Source organism: Erythrolamprus reginae, chromosome 10, assembly GCF_031021105.1.
Source record: "Erythrolamprus reginae isolate rEryReg1 chromosome 10, rEryReg1.hap1, whole genome shotgun sequence".
Classification (NCBI taxonomy): Eukaryota; Metazoa; Chordata; class Lepidosauria; order Squamata; family Dipsadidae; genus Erythrolamprus; species Erythrolamprus reginae.
This window is the reverse complement of record NC_091959.1, coordinates 32,269,707-32,287,674: the sequence shown is the minus strand read 5'-3', so window position 1 is coordinate 32,287,674 and position 17,968 is coordinate 32,269,707. Positions and strand designations below refer to the sequence as shown.

Below are 17,968 nucleotides of genomic sequence, written 5' to 3'. Positions count from 1 at the left end.
AACAGTACAACGGCAAACCCGGTGTGTTTTCCCAAACGTCCGGTTTGTCTGTTGGGGGATTTTTTATCACCTACCAGGCTTCAGAAAGGCCTGTGTGCATGAGTGGGTAGGAGGGAAGGGATGCACACATGCTAGCATACCCACAACCACTCCTTGGCCATCCCTGCTCTAGAGACTTCCAATGGTTTCTTTTACCATGCCAGACATCAGGATGCAACTCCTGCACCGCCTGGGTCCTCATTTCAAGATCTTTCAAGATCTGGCCCCTTGTCTGTGGAACAGCCTTCCCTTAGAACTTCAGGTAGAGGAGAATTTTCTCAGCTTCCGCAAGGCATTAAAGACACCCCTCTTTGATTCAGCAGATTAAAACATCCTTGTTCTGGGGATCAGCAAGAGGAGAGGACATTGGAGAGGTTGGGAAGGTTTTTAACAGATTTGGTGGTTTTATTATTTGTGTTTTAGCTAACTGTATGCATGGCCTACTTCTGTCCTTGTTAGCTATAAATGTTGTTGTTATTATTATTATTATTATTATTATTATTATTATTCAGTAATATTATTACTGAAAGAGTATTAGATGCTTTGAACAAACTTTCAGCAGACATGGTTGGTAAATCCACAGTCACTGAATTGAAACATGCCTGGGATAAACATATATCCATCCTAAGATAAAATACAAGAAATAGAATAAGGGCAGACTAGATGGACCAGGAGGTCTTTTTCTGCCGTCAATCTTCTATGTATCTATATTTCTATTCTGCTGCTGTTGTTGTTGTTGTTGTTGTTGTTGTTGTTGTTGTTATTATTATTATTATTATTATTATTATTATTATTATTATTATTATTATGTCAGTACAACATAGCAAACGAGATCACTATACTGGATTTCGTATTTCATCACCAGTCGGGCACTTCCCAAGCACCTAGGACTACGTGATGTAGCGGCGAATTATGTTTGCCGATCCCAGTAAAGAGGCCTTTTGCAATTGACAGATGGAGATTTTGTCAATTCCGATGGTTTTCAAATGTCCGCTGAGATCCTTTGGTACTGCGCCCAGTGTGCCAAGTACCACTGGGATCACTTTCACTTATGCCAGTCGTTGCAGCTTGAATTTTAGATCTTCGTATTTCACTAATTTCTCTAGCTGCTTCTCCTCAATTCTGCTGTCTCCTGGGATTATTATTATTATTATTATTATTATTCTATATTCTCTTCTCCTTTTCCTCTCCTCCACCCCTATTTTCTATTTTTTTTCTTTCTATTATTTTCTATTCTAATTCTAATTCCTATTCTAATTCCTATTTTATTCTATTCTATTTTTGACCTTGCTACTGTTACCCCCATTTTCAGTTTTACGTGCAAGCCATTTGGGAGTTCGGGTTGTGCTTAAGTTGGTGAGTTAACCTTATTTCCTTGTCCCTTTTCTTCAAACTGTGGGCCTTTTATTACATTTTTATCTCGTTAAGTCTGCGGGGAGTCAGAATTATTCAAAAGCTAATAATAATACCTGGCACAATTCCCTGCCTTTAAGTCTTAAGTTCCCATGATCAGATTGTTCTGTTTCCCTTTGTTTTCCTCCCCCTTTATTGAGCTCAGGGGCTATTTCGGGCAAGTCTGCTATTACAATGGGCTCCTTTTGATCTCTCTTCTTTCTCTGCTCTCACTTGGGGAATTCTTTTGCTTTGGATCTAGAAAGCAAAGCAGGAAAACAAACATCCATTCCAGAGTTGCGACACAATGAGGAACGAAGATACTTGCCAGATTGGACGTAATCATTTATGTATTTATTTATTATTTTATTATTTTGATTTTTTTAGGCCGCCCTTCTCCAGAGACTCCGGGCGGCTTGCAGCATAAAGATAAATACATAAGATAAAACAGTAGAAATCGAAGATTAAAGCTAAGCCAATTTAATGCACGTCCGATAAGCATGCTAAAATCTAATTTAAGAAACCTAAAAACCCATGTCATTAAAATCATTCAATCACATTGATTCCTGTCGCTATCATAACCTGGGCTGGAGCCGAGCGTCTACATCAGAGATGGCGAACCTATGGCACGGGTCCCACAGGTGCCACGCAGAGCCGTATCTGCTGACATGCGAGCTGTTGCGCCAGCTCAGTTCCAATGTGTATGTGTGTGTCATCCAGCTGATTTTTGGCTTGCACAGAGGCTCCGGGAGGGCATTCTTGGCTTCTGGGAGGATGGAGGAGGGCGTTTTGACCAGGGAAGCCTTTGGAGCCTGGGGAGGGCGAAACACCAGCGTACTGGGCCCACCAGAAGTTGGAAACAGGCCGTTTCTGCCCTCCAGTGGGGCCTCCAGGAGGGTGAGGGAAGCTGTTTTCGCCCTCCCCAGGCATTGAATTATGGGCTTGGGCACTTGCACATGCATGATAGTGCATGCGCACGCTTCAAAGTGTCACAATTCAAAGTATTGGTTATGACCTATAAAGCCCTACATGGCATCGGACCAGAATACCTGGGAGACCACTTGCTGCCGCGCGAATCTCAGCGGCCAATTAAGTCCCACAGAGTTGGCCTTCTCTGGGTCCCGTCGACTAAACAATGCCGTCTGGGGAAGAGCCTTCTCTGTGGCGGCCCCGGCCCTCTGGAATCAACTCCCCCCCCCAGAGATTCGAACTGCCCCTACCTTCCTCGCCTTCTGCAAAATGCTAAAAACCCATCCCTGCCGCCAGGCGTGGGGGGATTATTTTCCCCCCCCCTTTTCTCTGACCTCTATATTGATCAGCCGGACCAAGTGTGCATGACTGTGTAGTTAATGGTTTTTTATACATGTATTTTAATTTAATTTAAATTTTAACATTACATTTGTATTTTATTGTATTACTATCTTGTTGTGAGCCGCCCCGAGTCTTCGGAGAGGGGCGACATACAAATCTAATAAATTCAATTCAAAATTCAATTCAATTCTTTTGGCACCTGAGGAAAAAAAGGTTCGCTATCACTGGTCTATATTCAACAGCTCCAACCCTGCCGACAAATGTGTGTCTTCAACGTTTTCCGAAAGGCCGGGAGAGTGGAAGCGGAGCAAATCTCTGAGGGGTCCATTGATACCAAAGTAATTATGGTTTATTTTATGCAGACTTTCTGCCTGCAAAGAGACAGTCTCTTCCCTGTGGGGGTGGGCAGAGGAGGGGGGTTCTAAATTCAGTTCTGACCTGTAAATGTATTTCCTTCCCCGCCCCCCCAAGCTGTCTCTCTAGTTGGCTTGAAAGAAATCTGACCTCTGATCAATCTGAAATGGGCTCTGTTTGCAAACGCAGAATGGCCAGCTTTGTGCTTGTCAAGACTTCCTGACTTTGAAAAGGCACGAGGGCTGCGAAGGTTTCCCTTGCAATCGTGATTGTTCATGGAAGATCCATAAATGTCACCCTCAGGGCTGAGCCAGCACACTCAGGAGGAATGTTTATATGGGTAGTCCTTGATTTATGACCAGGATTTCCAGTTGCTAACTGTGTCAAGTTGTGAAGGGAGCTGCTCCGCATTTGGCAATAGCCGCAGCACTTTTCATGTACAGCTTCACAGGGCTTTACTGCACAGTTTACAGCCTCTTGCCCCCAATAGACAGTGGGGATCAAATTTGATAGAATTAGACTGCAAAATTGCATTCTGCACACCATGGATGAATGAATGGAAGGGAGGAAAGGAGGAAAGGATAGGGAGGGAGGGAGGGAGGAGGGAGGGGGAGGGAGGAAGGGAAAGAGGAAGGAAGGAAGGGAAAGAGGAAGGAAGGAAGGAAGGAAGGAAGGAAGGAAGGAAGGAAGGAAGGAAGGAAGGAAGGAAGGAAGGAAGGAAGGAAGGAAGGGGAGGGAAAGGGAAGGAAGGAAGTTGTCCTGACCCAGCCTTAGCAGGAGCAAGAAACAGACACTTTGTCATGAAAAAAACCCTCTTTATTTATCTCTTGTGAATTAGGAAGGCTGAAAAGCCGAGTCAACTTTAAACGAGTCAGGATCAAACTCCTGGCAATGAGCCGAGTCAGCTTGCAACACTGCATTCTAACCACTGCTCCTACAACTATTTCTGCCAGGTTTTTGTGATGTGAATCATTGCGGTTCTTAAGTGGAATCATGCGGTCACTGAGCCAATCCGGCTTCTGCCATTGGCTTTGACCCTGGGGCCAAATGCTGTAACCGTTATAAACCATACTGCTGGCCAAGTATGCAATCATCTCCTTCGCAAAGGCCACCCCAAGGCTGTAGTCCTCATGACCCAGAAAGCCCACTCTTGCCCCACTGGCACGCCCACAGCCAGCCAATGGCAATGACGTTCAATGCTTGCAGGAAGTTGGACCAGCAGAGAAAGAAAGATACTCACCACATGGGGCTGATTTAATGCCACGGGGTACGACATGGCATGGGAGGGGTAGTGGGTCTCTGCCCCTCGCCAGGTCTGGGTTGCCGGTTGCGTAGATCCAGCCATTGCCAAGGAGAGTGGGGTGAGCAGTCTTCTTTGGGGAGGGGTCTCTCCTAAGAATCAGCAATGCAACACACTATGGAATCCCGGAGTTCGGGTGCACGATGCTCATCCCAGCCATGTCCCGTTGTGTCTGTAAGGGAAACAAAGGCAGGCTGGATTAGATAATAGGCCCCTTGAAAAAATGGGGCGAGTTTGAGACAGTTAAATAGGGGAGGGTGAAAAATACTGGGAGAGTTAACTGGTAAAATTAGCAGTTGTTTATTCGGGTAAAGCTGCCAGGGTTAATACAAACAAATCGCTCTAAAGAAAATGCTGGGGCTTTTGTATTTATGGAGTTCACAATGTAACAAACTATCTGACATGGTAAAAAGTCACCCGCCAAACGAAGCAACCAATCAGGATGGCTCAGGAGGCTCCTTGCAGATTCTGAACTCTGGAACCTTCTTCATTAATATTTAACAGAGGGGGTCTTCTTTTCTTTCCATTCCCCTCCCTCTATCCCATCTCCTCCCTTTAAGCTCTTACTCCTTCTCTCCATTCCTTCTCCCTTCCTACTTCCTCTTTCCCCCTCTTAACCTTTTCCTGAGTGATTCTAATCCAAATTCATCTTATATTTAACAGACTGGTAAAATATTCCCGTACATCTTTAAATTATCAGTGTCCTTTCTAAACACATTGTTAATAATAATAATAACAAAAACAAAACAAAAAACAATAATAATAATAATAATAATAATAATAATAATAATAATTTATTAGATTTGTATGCCACCCCCTCCGAAGACTCGGGGCAGCTCACAACACAATACACAATGTACAAATCCAATATTAAAAAACAGATTAAAACCCTTATCATAAAAAATTAATCACACAGCCCAAGCAAACCATACATAAGTCGTAGTAGCTAAGGGGCATATCAACTTCCCCAAGCCTGGCGACATAGGTGGGTTTTTAGGAGCTTGCAAAAGGCAAGGAAGCTGGGGGCAGTTCTAATCTCCGGGGGGAGTTGATTCCAGAGGACGGGGCCGCCACAGAGAAGGCTCTTCCTCTTGGTCCCGCCAGACGGCATTGCTTAGTCGACAGGACCCAGAGAAGGTCAACTCTGTGGGACCTAACCGGTTGCTGGGATTCGTGCAGCAGAAGGCGGTCCCGAAGGTATATAACTCTTTGTTGCAAGTATATGCTGTTAATCTAATGCTACCTCCTCTGAATCTAATTTTGTCAACTGGGTTTAGCACCATTTATTCTTTTTTGGAGGGTCCTAGAAGCCTTAGGACAGTGATGGCAAACCTTTTTTCCCTCGGGTGTCAAAAGCCCATGTGTGCATGCTATCGTTCATGCGTGAGTGCCCACACCCATAATTCAATGCCTAGGGAAGGCTAAAACAGTCTGTTTCCCAACTTCTGGTGGGCCTAGTAAGCTCATATTTTTGCCCTCCCCAGGCTCCAAAGGCTTCCCTGGAGCCGGGGAGGATAAAATCACCCTCCCACTTCCCCCGGAGGCTCTCTGCAAGCCAAAAACGCCCTCCCAGAGCGTCTGTGTGAGCCAAAACTTAGCTGGCCGGCACACACATGCATGTTGGAGCTGAGCTAGGGAAACAGCTCACATTCCAGCAGTTATGGCTCCACGTGCCACCTGTGTTCACCATCACTGCCTTAGGAGGTTTAGGACTGAGTAGGAGTGGATTTCCAGAGAAAAAGAAAAAGAAATGGTAGACTACAGGAACCAGGAACACCATTCAGGTGATCAGGGAGGGATTCCCAATTCCACCACTGCATACACACACACACACACTGTATATTAAAAGTTATGAAAAGAAACAGAAGTTGAGTATAGATATAAGAGGTGTTATTAATGTTCATATTTATATGTCTTATTTTAAGGCGGAGAAAAAATTCTGATGTTTGACACCTAACACAAAAAGTTTTATATATGTTTTATGCTAAGCACTGCTGTTGTGTTTGTATTCATGTTTTATTTTAAGATGTAGAAAATTTTAAAAAACTATAACACCCCCCCCCCCAAAAAAAAAAAGTTATCAACAACTTCTGCACCGGCTTAACATTCACGTTGCTAGACATTTTGAATTTTACATTTTTCCCCCTCTTCAGTTTTCCCTTCATTTTATACATATATTTCACTGTGTATTCTATTTCTAGTTCGCTTCTACATTTTTATTTCATTCCACCCGATAACTCCATTGTCTTCTTCCATATGTTATTCTCTTGTCAAAAACCAAAGATATATATTTTTCTTTCCGTTGTCTTTATTTTCAATCAGTAATGGCCTTCCCTCATCATCTTTTTCTAATATAAATCGCTACCTGAAATAAGCCCTAGCTGCCACTCTGCGTCAATTGGCAATCACAAATTTGACCCATTTTCTCCAAACCAATCTTGGGGGTGGGTGGGTTGTTTTTTGCTTGTTTTTTTTTTCTTCCTCTTCACCCATTGCAGCATTGAAATAATTTTGTTTTTCTTGCACAGTTTCCAAAAGGGAAGAGAAAAAGGAAATGCAACGTACCACCAACAGAATTCGACTTTCTCGGAATTTGTCCCTGGGATTGCATAATGAGAGAGACTCTTTTGCAAATCTGACCCCAGGTTCATTCTTGAGTTTATCTTAAGCTTGCCACGCCACTCCCAAAAAAGGTCAGAAAACAGTTGAACCTATGCTGGTTCAAGAGCTTTCTCTGCAGTCTTTTCTTTTTTTCTCTTTTTAAATAATTTTTATTGAACAGTTTGAAAAACATATAAATACAACTATACCCCAGAGAAATATGTGCCAACCTACTTGCAGGTCATATCCCTCAAGCATTAAAAGTCTTTTATTTTTATGTTGTATCCAATCATTTAGCCTGTTCTGTCTAGCTGGATCAATTAGAAGTAATTAAGACCCCATTAAGCAAGTCCATTTTATCAAGCAAAAGTCTGTAATACAAAAGTTGCAAGCAAAGGAATGTGAATTTCAGCCTTTATCTGGGATGCCAACCAGAATAAAGTCATAAATCTCCCATACTGATATCTCTGCTTTGACTAATTACTCAATCAGTTTGGCTCCAAATTAGAAGCAAGAACCAAAATCCAGGGAAAGAGAAAAAGGTCTCAGCCCCCAGACTCTTTTCTCCATTGTGAATGTTGTTTTTCCACATCCCCTTTTCCCATCAGCCTGTCTTATATACTGCCAGTGTGTGGCCAAATGTCCCATAGAGATATTCAACGCCAAGAACCTCTTCTAGAGATATATTCATATCTGGATTTCTTTCTCCTGACTCCTGCATCTAACAGGGCTTCCCCCTCGAATTCCACATTATCCTCTGACTCAGACAATACCCTAATTGGAGGTTCTACAGTCTCTGGTAGTTCCCCTGGCTCCAAATCCCTTTGTTGTTGTGAGCTGCCCCGAATCTCCGGAGAGGGGTGGCATACAAGTCTAATAAATTATTATTGTTGTTGTTGTTGTTATTATTATTATTATTACTGTTGTTATCATCATCATCATTAACTTACTCTCACTCTCAGACTCGGGTGACAAGTACCTCTGTCTCAAAGTCCTCAAAATCCATGACCAGCTGAGGCCATGATCCACTAACAACATAGTCATGATAGCGCTGATGCTTGGTAGTATAGATCGAAGTCCGGAAGTCCAACCCCCCTTGATTCCTGTTGCCTTGCAAATGTTTTAGTTTGATTCTGGGTCTTTTCTCAGCCCATATAAATTTAAGTAATATTTTGTTTAGTTGTTCCAAGTATTTTTTTAATCTAATTTAATTGGAATAGTTTGGAAAAAAATATAACATTTGAGATAATACAGACATTTTAATTGTTGAAATTCTTCCAATTTTCCTTCTATTTGGTTTTAAGTAGTTCCATATAATTATCTCGCCTTCTGCAACACTCTGAAGACCTACTTATGTCGCCAGGCATGGAGTAAATTGATGTATCCCCTTTTTAGCTAGTAAGATTTATGTGTGGTTATGATTGGGTAGTAGTATTGACTGTGTTTTAAATGATAGTGGGTTTTTAGCTTTAGTTTTAATTATTGGATTTGTACTGCACTGTTTATTGTTGTTGTGAGCCGCCCCGAGTCTTCGGAGAGGGGCGGCGTACAAATCTAATATATTATTACTATTACTATTACTATTACTATTATATGTGGCAAGAAAGCTCGGAAAATGAAGCAAATACAGTAAATACGGTAAATCCGGGACTCAGTTGTGGTTGTAAGTCAAGGGGCATTTGTGCCTTAATTTTTGCATTCGTACCAAACTCAACAATCCCAACATGGACCGTGGCCAGGTGCCAGGACACATCCAAGCCATTGACACATCCTAAAGAACCAAACAGAGGGATGGAATCAAGATGACGTGAAGTGTTAATACCACTTAAAATGCCTTGGTAAGTCCAAACTTGGAATCCTGTATCATTTGGATCACCAGGATGTTTAAAAAAAAATGTGGAAAGAGGGCAGGGAAGTGCCACAAAGATGATTAGAGAGCCAGAGGCTAATAAACAGGGGGTAGACATAAAAATGGAAACACTTGACTTGTTGGCATCATAATGTTTGAACATGTTCAAATCAATCAAAACTTGACATATTTTAATGTCTTTTTTTATTCTGTTATTTGATATGTTTTTTTAAACTATCTTTTTTTTTACAGAAATTTAAGGAAATTGGTTATAACCTTCTAGAAATGGCAGACCTCTCAGACTTTCAAAGAGGGCAAATTGTTGGTGCTCGAATGGCAGGCCCTAGTGTAACAGAAAGTGCCCAAATGTTTGGCGTTTCAAGAGGTCATGTCTCAAAAGTCATGACTGCTTTTGAAAGAGAAGGGAAAACGTCCTCAGCCAAGCCCAGGTATGGTCGAAAGTCGAAGTTGACTGAGAGAGACCGTCGGACTCTAAAGCGAATTGTTAGAGTGGATTGCAAGACCGCAGCTCCTAAAATCACTGCAGAGCTCAATAGACATGTACAGAACCCAGTTTCCATAAAAACTGTTCGAAGGGAGCTTCACAAATCTGGATTCCACGGAAGAACTGCAAGGTGTTTCCATTTTTTTGTCCACCCCTGTACACGGTTGCAGGAACTGGGTATGTCTACTCTGATGAAAAGAAGGACTAGGGCGGTGATGGTGAACTTTTTTTGGTTCACGTACCAAAAGAGGGTGTGTGTGCCCATACCCATTCCCTTTTCCCACGCATCACACACTGCCCCTGAACATGCACACAATCCCCCCCCCCCGGTCTCTGTGCATGACCCCGCCCTCTGGAATCAGCTCCCCCCAAGAGATTCATACTGCCCCCATCCTCCTTCCCTTCCGCAAGAGTTTTAAGACTCACCTATGTCGCAATTAGATCTTGCCCCCTGACCAATACATGTGATGCATGGTGGGATTGGATTGTGATTGGATTGTATGATTGAGTGATAGTTTTTTAGCTATTAGATTTGTTTGTATTGCATGTTGTCAGCCACTACGGGTCCTCAGAGAGGGGCGGCGTACAAGTCTAATAAATTGAATTGAATTGAATATATAGGAGTTTTAGTTATAGTTTTTTAATGTATTAGATTTGTACGTACGCTTTGTTTCTATATTTATTCTGTGAGCCACCCCCGAGTTTTCAGAAAAGGGCGGCATACAAATTTAAATATAATAATGATGATGATGATGATGATGATGATGATGCACACAGGCCTCACTAAAGCCTGGGATGGTGAAAAAAAGCAGGCAAACAGGCAAAACAGAAGTTCGGAAAAATGGACTTCCGGTTTGCCCGTTGGGCTGTTTTTCACACTCCAGAGCCTTCAGGGAAACTTCCTGAAGCCCTGGAATACAAAAAACAGTGTAACGATGAAACAGGAAGTCCATTTTTATGACGTTCCGGTTTCCCATTGGGGTTTTTTTTGCACTCCAGGCCTTTGGAGAAGCTTCTCTGAAGCCTCCGGAGGGCAAAACGGCCTTCCCCAAGGCCAAACGTCAGCTGCCTAGCGTGCACAGGTGCAGTAGAACAGACATGGGACAGCCCTTCAATATTTATTTATTTTATTTATTTTATTTATTCGATTTTTATGCCGCCCTTCTCTCCTTAGACTCAGGGCAGCTTACAACATGTTAGCAATAGCACTTTTTAACAGAGCCAACATTTTTGCCCCCACAATCCGGGTCCTCATTTTACCCACCTCGGAAGGATGGAAGGCTGAGTCAACCTTGAGACGGTGATGAGATTTGAACCGCTGACCTACAGATCTACAGTCACCTTCAATGGCCTGCAGCACAGCACTCTACCTGCTGCGCTACCCCGGCTCTTCTGTGATTCTGTGATTCACGCATGCCATAGGTTCGCCCTCACAGGACTAGGGGGTGACATGATAGCAGTGTCCAATATCTCAGGGGCTGCCCCAGAGAAGGAGTCAAGCTATTCTATTCTTCTATTAACCACCCAGGTTTTTTTTCCAGGCTACCCAATGTTCCCTCCCTAAAAAATTGCATCAAAGCTAAAAAGAAAAAAGGGGGTGGATGGAACCCCCCCCCCCAAAAGGATCGATTCACCTCTTCTCTCCCCCTCCCTTAATGTTTCTGGCTGCCAGCAATTATTCTCCGTAGCTATGGAAACTCTGGCTGGCGTTCAAGGCAACTGTGGGCGAAGCTTTGAGCTGCTTCTTTCATTGCAGGAAAGTTCTTTTGTGTCTCAATACAGTGGAGTGGAGCATCCCGCGTGCGCATTCACCTATACATCCCACATCGCCAATTTTTTAATACTTGGATTGGACCGATGTCCATTCATTTTTATTTTTATTTGCAGCGCAGAGCACCCATTTAAGCGGAGAAAGGGATTTTGGGCAGAACCAACTCTCTTTAAAACACACACACACAATTATGACTCTCCACACTTGCGTTCCTAAATGCCTGGTTTAAGGTTACAGCAGGTGGCTTGCTGGCAGGCAGGTTTTCCACTTGCCTGACGCAGAAGTTTTGCAAAGTTTGGAGGAAAGCAAATGTGACCTGCCTGATGAAGTAGGCAAAACCATTGGAGCTGTGAGTTCCGTCACCTGCTTATTGGATCCGTGTCCCTACTGGCTGGTTTCGGCCAGCATAGAGGTGACACGGGGCTGGGTCCGGGAGATTGTCAATGCTTCCTTGAGGAAAGGGTCCTTTCCGACTCTCTGCAAGGAGGCACTTGTGCGCCCCCTCCTCAAGAGGCCTTCCCTGGACCCAGCTGTTTTAAACAACTATTGTCCTGTCTCCAACCTTCCCTTTATAGGGGAGGTTGTTGACAAGGTGGTGTCGCTCCAGCTCCAATGATCCTTGGATGAAGCCAATTATCTGGGCCCTCAGCAGTCAGGATTCTTTAGTCACGCTGACGGATGATCTCTGGCGATAGGGATAGGATAGGGATTTATCCTCTGTCCTGGTGCTTCTTGACCTCTCAGTGGCTTTCAATACCATCGACCATGGTATCCTTCTGCGCCAGCTGGAGGGGTTGGGAGTGGGAGGCACCGTTCTGCAGTGGTTCTCCTCCTATCTCTCTGGTTGGTCGCAGTTGGTGTTAGCAGGTGGCCAGAGGTCGACTCCTAGGTCCCTCCCTTCTGGGGTTCTTCAGGGGTCAGTCCTCTCTCCCCTGCTGTTTAATATCTACATGAAACTGCTGGGTGAGATCATCCAAGGGCACAGGGTGAGTTACCATCAGTATGCTGATGATACACAGCTATACATTTCCACCCCGTGTCCACTCAGTGAAGCAGTGGAGGTAATGTGCCGGTGTCTGGAGGCTGTCAGGGTCTGGATGGGCGTTAATAGGCTCAGAATCAACCCAGACAAGACGGAGCGGCTGTGGGTTTTTCCTCCCAGGGACAATACCAACTGTCCGTATTCTGGGGAGGGGGGGAGTCTTTGTCCCCCTCAGAGAGGGTCTGCAACTTGGGCGTCCTCCTCAATCCACAGCTGAGCTTACAAGACCATCTCTCAGCTGTGGTGAGGGGGGCGTTCGCACGGGTACGCCTTGTGCGCCAGTTGCGGCCCTATTTGGAAAGGGAGTCACTTCTCACAGTCACTCATGCCCTTATCACCTCAAGGTTCGATTACTGCAATGCTCTCTACATGGGGCTGTTTAGAGACTACAAATTGTGCAGAATGCAGCCACGCGAGCTATAGTGGGATTACCAAGATCTGCCCACATTTTAACATCACTCCGCGAGCTGCACTGGTTGCCAATTGGTCTCCAGGCCCAATTCAAAGTGCTGGTTATGACCTATAAAGCCCAACATGGCTTAGGACCAGATTATCTTCGGGACCATCTGCTGCCTCATGTATCCCAGCGATCAGTTAGATCCCACAGAGTCGGCCTTCTAGAGCAGGGGTCCCCAACCACCGGGCCGCGGACCAGTACCGGGCCGCGGGGCATGTTGCACCGGTCCGTGGAGTCAGCAGCTGCTGGCCCTCATGCCGCCACCCCCTCCCTCCAGCGCTTCGCCTCCCACCGGGCAAGAGGCCTCGGGAGGCAGGTTCTGCCGGCCACAGGACGATGGACGGGACAGAGGGGCGGGAAGGACCAAGAGGCTCAAGCCTCTTTTGGCTTCTGCGGCGGGGCGCTTTTGCGTTTTTGGCTGGGGGGAGGCAGGAGGGCCAGCCTGACCCCCTCTCTCCAGCACTTAGCTCCCGCTGGGCAAGAGGGCTTGGGAGGCAGGTTCTGCCGGCCACAGGGCGATGGCGGGAAAGAGGGGCGGGGAGGACCAGCACCCCAATGCTTAATCCCGCCCCCAACCACACCCCTTTCCGCCCCCACCGGGCCATAGAAAAATTGTCTTGCTGAAACTGGTCCCTGGTGGAAAAAACGTTGGGGACCACTGTTCTAGAGGTCCCGTCAGCCAGACAATGTCGACTGACAGAACCTAGGGGAAGAGTCTTCTCTGTGGCAGCCCCGGCCCTCTGGAATGAATTCCCTCTGGTGCTATGTACTGCCCTCTCCCTCCTGGTTTTTCGCAAAGCCGTAAAAACCTACCTTTGCTGGCAGGCATGGGGGCCATGAGTGATGAGACTATCTCTGGCTGATATGAGACATGATTGGATTGGATGAGTGTATGCGAATGTGCATGGGGTTTTTAAATGTGTTTAGAATTTTTTTATTTTTAGAGATACATTGGTACCTCTACTTAAGGACGCCGCTACTTAAGAACTTTTCTAGATAAGAACCCGGTGTTCAAGATTTTTTTTGCCTCTTCTTAAGAACCACTTTCTACTTAAGAACCCGAGCCCGGAAAAATTTCCCAAGAAATTTGAGAGTGGCAGAAAGGCCCGTCCAGTTTCCTGCCATTCCCCATTTAATCCCGACCATCTCGGGCTTTTCTGGGCTGCCACTACCTGAGGAGCCTTTCAGTGGTGCTTAAGGAGGCTTTGTCAGTCCAGAGCGAACAAAGCATTTTCCTTTTTTTGGGCTCTTGGAGAGGGAATAAACCTCTGCTAGCGCCTAGAGAAAAAAAACGCTCCCTTCGCTCTGGACAGCGACTGTCCTCCTCCTCTTCTTCCTCCTCCTCCTCCCACTCAAATTCCGAGCTTTTATTTCTTTTCTAATGGGCTTGCAAGCATTATTTGCTTTTACATTGATTCCTATTGGAAAAATTGCTTCTACTTACAAACCTTTCTACTTAAGAACCTGATCACGGAACGAATTAAGTTTGTAAGTAGAGGTACCACTGTATTAGATTTCTTGTATACTGTTGTATTAATGTTTGTACGCCGCCCTGAGTCACTTCTAAAAGGGCGGCATAGGAAAATAAATAAATGAATAAATAAATAATTAAATAAATAATTAAATAAATAAATTTGGACACTTGCAAAATAAAAAAATAAAGCCACCTGTGTGTGTGTTTAATAACATTTGTTTGGACTCAATGGCTTATGGTTGGTTTGTTAACTCATTCATGTCTTCAGTAAAGGAGAATATTTGCAGCTCAGGGTTTGAATTGAGGGGTCCTTGATGCTCTCTGAGATTGACAGTTTTCTTGCACACATTTCATTGTTGAACTAGGTAACATCATCATTGCTAGATGATGTTCTTTTTGTTCTTTTTTTTCCCGGAAAGGAGGAAACATTCAAGAGAGGATTAAAAAAGAGACGGAGGAAGCAATTTTTTGGAGAAGGTTACAGGAGGAGAGGTGAGAGGAAGGTTGTATAGAGGGGAAGGAAGGCAGGTGAGAGAGATGGAGAGTGCAAGAGGGGAAATGAATTTTGAATGCAGACTGTTGATTTTAAAAGGTGAAAATAAGGATATAGAAATGGAAAACATGGATTAATGTACTACTTGTAATATGTATGCAAAGTATATGCATTGACATTTGTATGGATATGTGTTGGAAAGGAAAAACGATTGAAAAACAACCTGAAAACGGCCACAAAAAACAGCTGGAAAATGGGCAAAAATACAGCCAAAAAAAGACATGCATGCACTGGCTAGCTGGTCTTCGGGTTTCCATTGCTCCAACACAGGCACAGTGTTCCGATTCTGGCACTTGGTGCCTGAAAGGTTTGCCATCACTGATCCAGGTCATGGTTGTCCCAAAGATCCTTTTAAAAAAAAAAACCCAAAGAAAGTCCATCCTGCCGTTTGAAAAGTGCATTTGGGACCACCAAGTCTCCTGAAAGTTGCCTAGTGGTTTTCCTACTTCAACGGAGTCTGGAAATAGACCTTGAGGTCAATTATTTGCTTCTGAGTAAAAGAATTGGAGAAGAGGACACAAAATTGGCTCTTTTGGAGCTCCAGAAAATTCCCAGGATGTGTTTTGGAACCTGCAGTTGATGTGGTGCCCTCCAAAGGTTTTGAAGCCACAAAATGCATTGTTCAAAGACTTTAAAAATAGTAAGTCAATCTCAGAGAATGGCATGAAACGGGCAATCGCTGCAGCCTTTTCTTGTTGTCATTTGGAGTCTTTCCAACCGCCGCTGTGCAAACAAGAGAAAGGAAATGGAAATTCCACTTCTCTACAATGGCTGGAGGAAGGCCCAACTTTTGCGCCATCAACAACTGAATTTCCTTCTTATTTCCTTCTCACACACTGAACTACTATTGGCCAAACACTCTCGTATGGCCAGCATTATTTCCAAAGCCTATTTGGGGGAACTACTTAAGGTGCAGATGTGAAAAGCAGCACGGAACGCCACCCTATTTCTAATAGATAAATAGGCAGATAATAAATAGATTTACACATCTAAAGGAGCTTGTCTTGCCAGGGTTGGTATAGAAAAAAATAAATAAAAATGTGGCTCAGCCATCAACTGACACATTAAGATAAACCATCTTTACATGCCATTTAGAAGAGACGATCAAAAATCAATTTGAACTAATATAAAGCAAGGAAGGAAAAGAGAAGAAGAAGCAAAAGCAAAAAAAATGAAGAAAAATAGAAAGAGGGAAAAAGATACAAGGAAGTAGTTCTCACAATTTTTCCTAGCAGTTGTAAGTCCATGAACTTGCTAAAGTTTACTTAAAAAGACAAAACTGCTCTAAGGCCAGACTGAATAAAATCAAGGAAAAAAGAGAATTTGTTACATTCTCAGACTGAAGCATATAGGCTTCAATCAGGTCCTCTATTCTGGAGGGAAAATACTAACTGCTGATTGGCTAGACTCTGTGGCACCTCCCTATAAAAGGGCTCATAGTTCCCTCTAAGCTGAGCAGTGAGCAATCGCTCACTTAAAAATCATCATCAACTCAGAGTTTTCCAAACCTGCCCAGAAGCCGAGAGGGAAAGAGTGAGAGGGAAGGAGAGAGAGAGGAAGAGAGGAAGAGAGAGAAACAGATAGAAAAAAGAGAGGAAGGAAAAGAGAAAGAAAAAGAATGGGAGTAAGGAAGAGAGAAAGAAAATCAAAATCTAGTTTGAAACTAGCTCAACTATTTAAGTGGCATTTTGATATTGATAGAGTTGCCCTATTATGAGCTCACTGTTATAGACACACAGTACAGTATTTTATTTTGAAATTCTCTGAGGCAAAACAGGGTGGGTTTTTTATTTGTTTGTTTGTTTGTTTATTTATTTGTTTATTTATTTGTTTATTATTTCTGTGCCACCCAGTCCCGAAGGGACTGCTGCTCAGACACTATACTTTTCCGCCCACCCCAAAAAAAAATTAGAGGGAACACTAAAAGGGCTGCCTGTCAGACAGAACCTCTGCTGGGTTGTAAATACCGGTAGTTGCCAAATAAAGAGTTATTTGAAGCCACTTCTGTCTGTTTCTTCTATTCACCCTACTTAACACTGACAACAAAGGTGGGATTGGAAGGCAGATAGCCAGAAAAGAGATGGCAACCTCGCAATCCAGCCTGGGGCAGTAAGTCTTCGACAAACAGCCTTTTTAAAGCACCAACTCAGCCGACATAATGACGCAAGTCCCACCAAGTCACTTCAGCCCAGCACAGGAGCACTGGGATAAAACTCGCTTCAAGTACTTCATGGAGGCAAATGACCTCCCAGGGCTATCGGACAAACGCAAACAAGTGCACTTCCTGAGCTACTGCAGCGGCCCCGACCCTCTGGAACCAGCTCCCTCCGGAGATTAGAATTGCCCCCACCCTCCTTGCCTTTCGTAAACTCCTTAAAACCTACCTCTGCCATCAGGCATGGGGGAATTGAGACATCTCCCCTGGTTTATGCATGGTATGTTTGTGTGTATGTTTTTGCTTTTTAATAAGGGGTTTTAGTGACTTTTAAATTATTAGATTTGTTGTATATTGTTTTATTGTTGTTGTGAGCCTCCCCGAGTCTGCGGAGAGGGGCGGCATACAAATCTAATTAATAATAATAATAATAATAATAATAATAATAATAATAATAATAATAATGTACGAGATGGCCCAGGTACTCGCCGAACCAATGCCAGTTCAGAAGGTTAACTGGTCCAGCCTACAGACAATGCTCAATACACATTATGCCCCGAAACCCCCCACCTTCGATCTGCGGAACTAGGAGGGGGAGTCCATTAATGAATATGTTGCCACCCTGTGCAAGGCTGTTGCCTATTGTGAGTTCCACGATCTAGATAAGCTACTGCTCGACTGAGTGATCTGCAGAATTCGGGACATTAACCTCCAACGGAGGTTACTTTCAAAGACCACCCTCACTCTCCAGATTGCGCTGAAGGAGGCCAGGGCAGCTGTGGCATCCACTAGGTCGAGTGAAGCACTACAGCAACCAAACAGTCCGAAAAGAACCGTTGTACCTACCTGAACGGTCTTCTCGATGCCCTGGAAGGAGAGTCCAGCATGGTTTAGCTCAAGTCTTATTGGTAGGACTGAGTTTTAAATTAACATAAATAAATAATAATTAGGTACCGCCCCCTTGCTGCCCCAAGTACCCAGTTTTAAAAAAACGAAAAGATGTAAAGGTAATGAACTTTATTAACAACCATAATAACATAAGAAACAGTATCACCAACAAAAAAATTCCCATGGTTCTTCGGGAGGGTATGGACTCTCCTTCCAGGGCATCGAGAAGACCGTTCAGGTAGGTACAACGGTTCTTCTCCCATGCCTCCTGGAAGGA

The 17,968-nt window shown here is 44.1% G+C and overlaps 1 protein-coding gene across 28 annotated transcripts in view; it reads right to left on the bottom strand.

Moving 5' to 3' along the window:
- The window catches only part of NCOR2 (nuclear receptor corepressor 2), a 309,568-nt gene that overhangs the window by 247,258 nt on the left and 44,342 nt on the right, over nt 1-17,968 (bottom strand). For all 28 annotated transcript variants that reach the window (XM_070762126.1, XM_070762127.1, XM_070762128.1 and 25 more), the window contains exon 2: nt 4,337-4,568. In XM_070762126.1, the coding sequence (XP_070618227.1) occupies nt 4,337-4,441 (105 nt within the window). In that variant the 5' untranslated portion in view covers nt 4,442-4,568. The remainder of the gene's footprint in view (nt 1-4,336; nt 4,569-17,968) is intronic.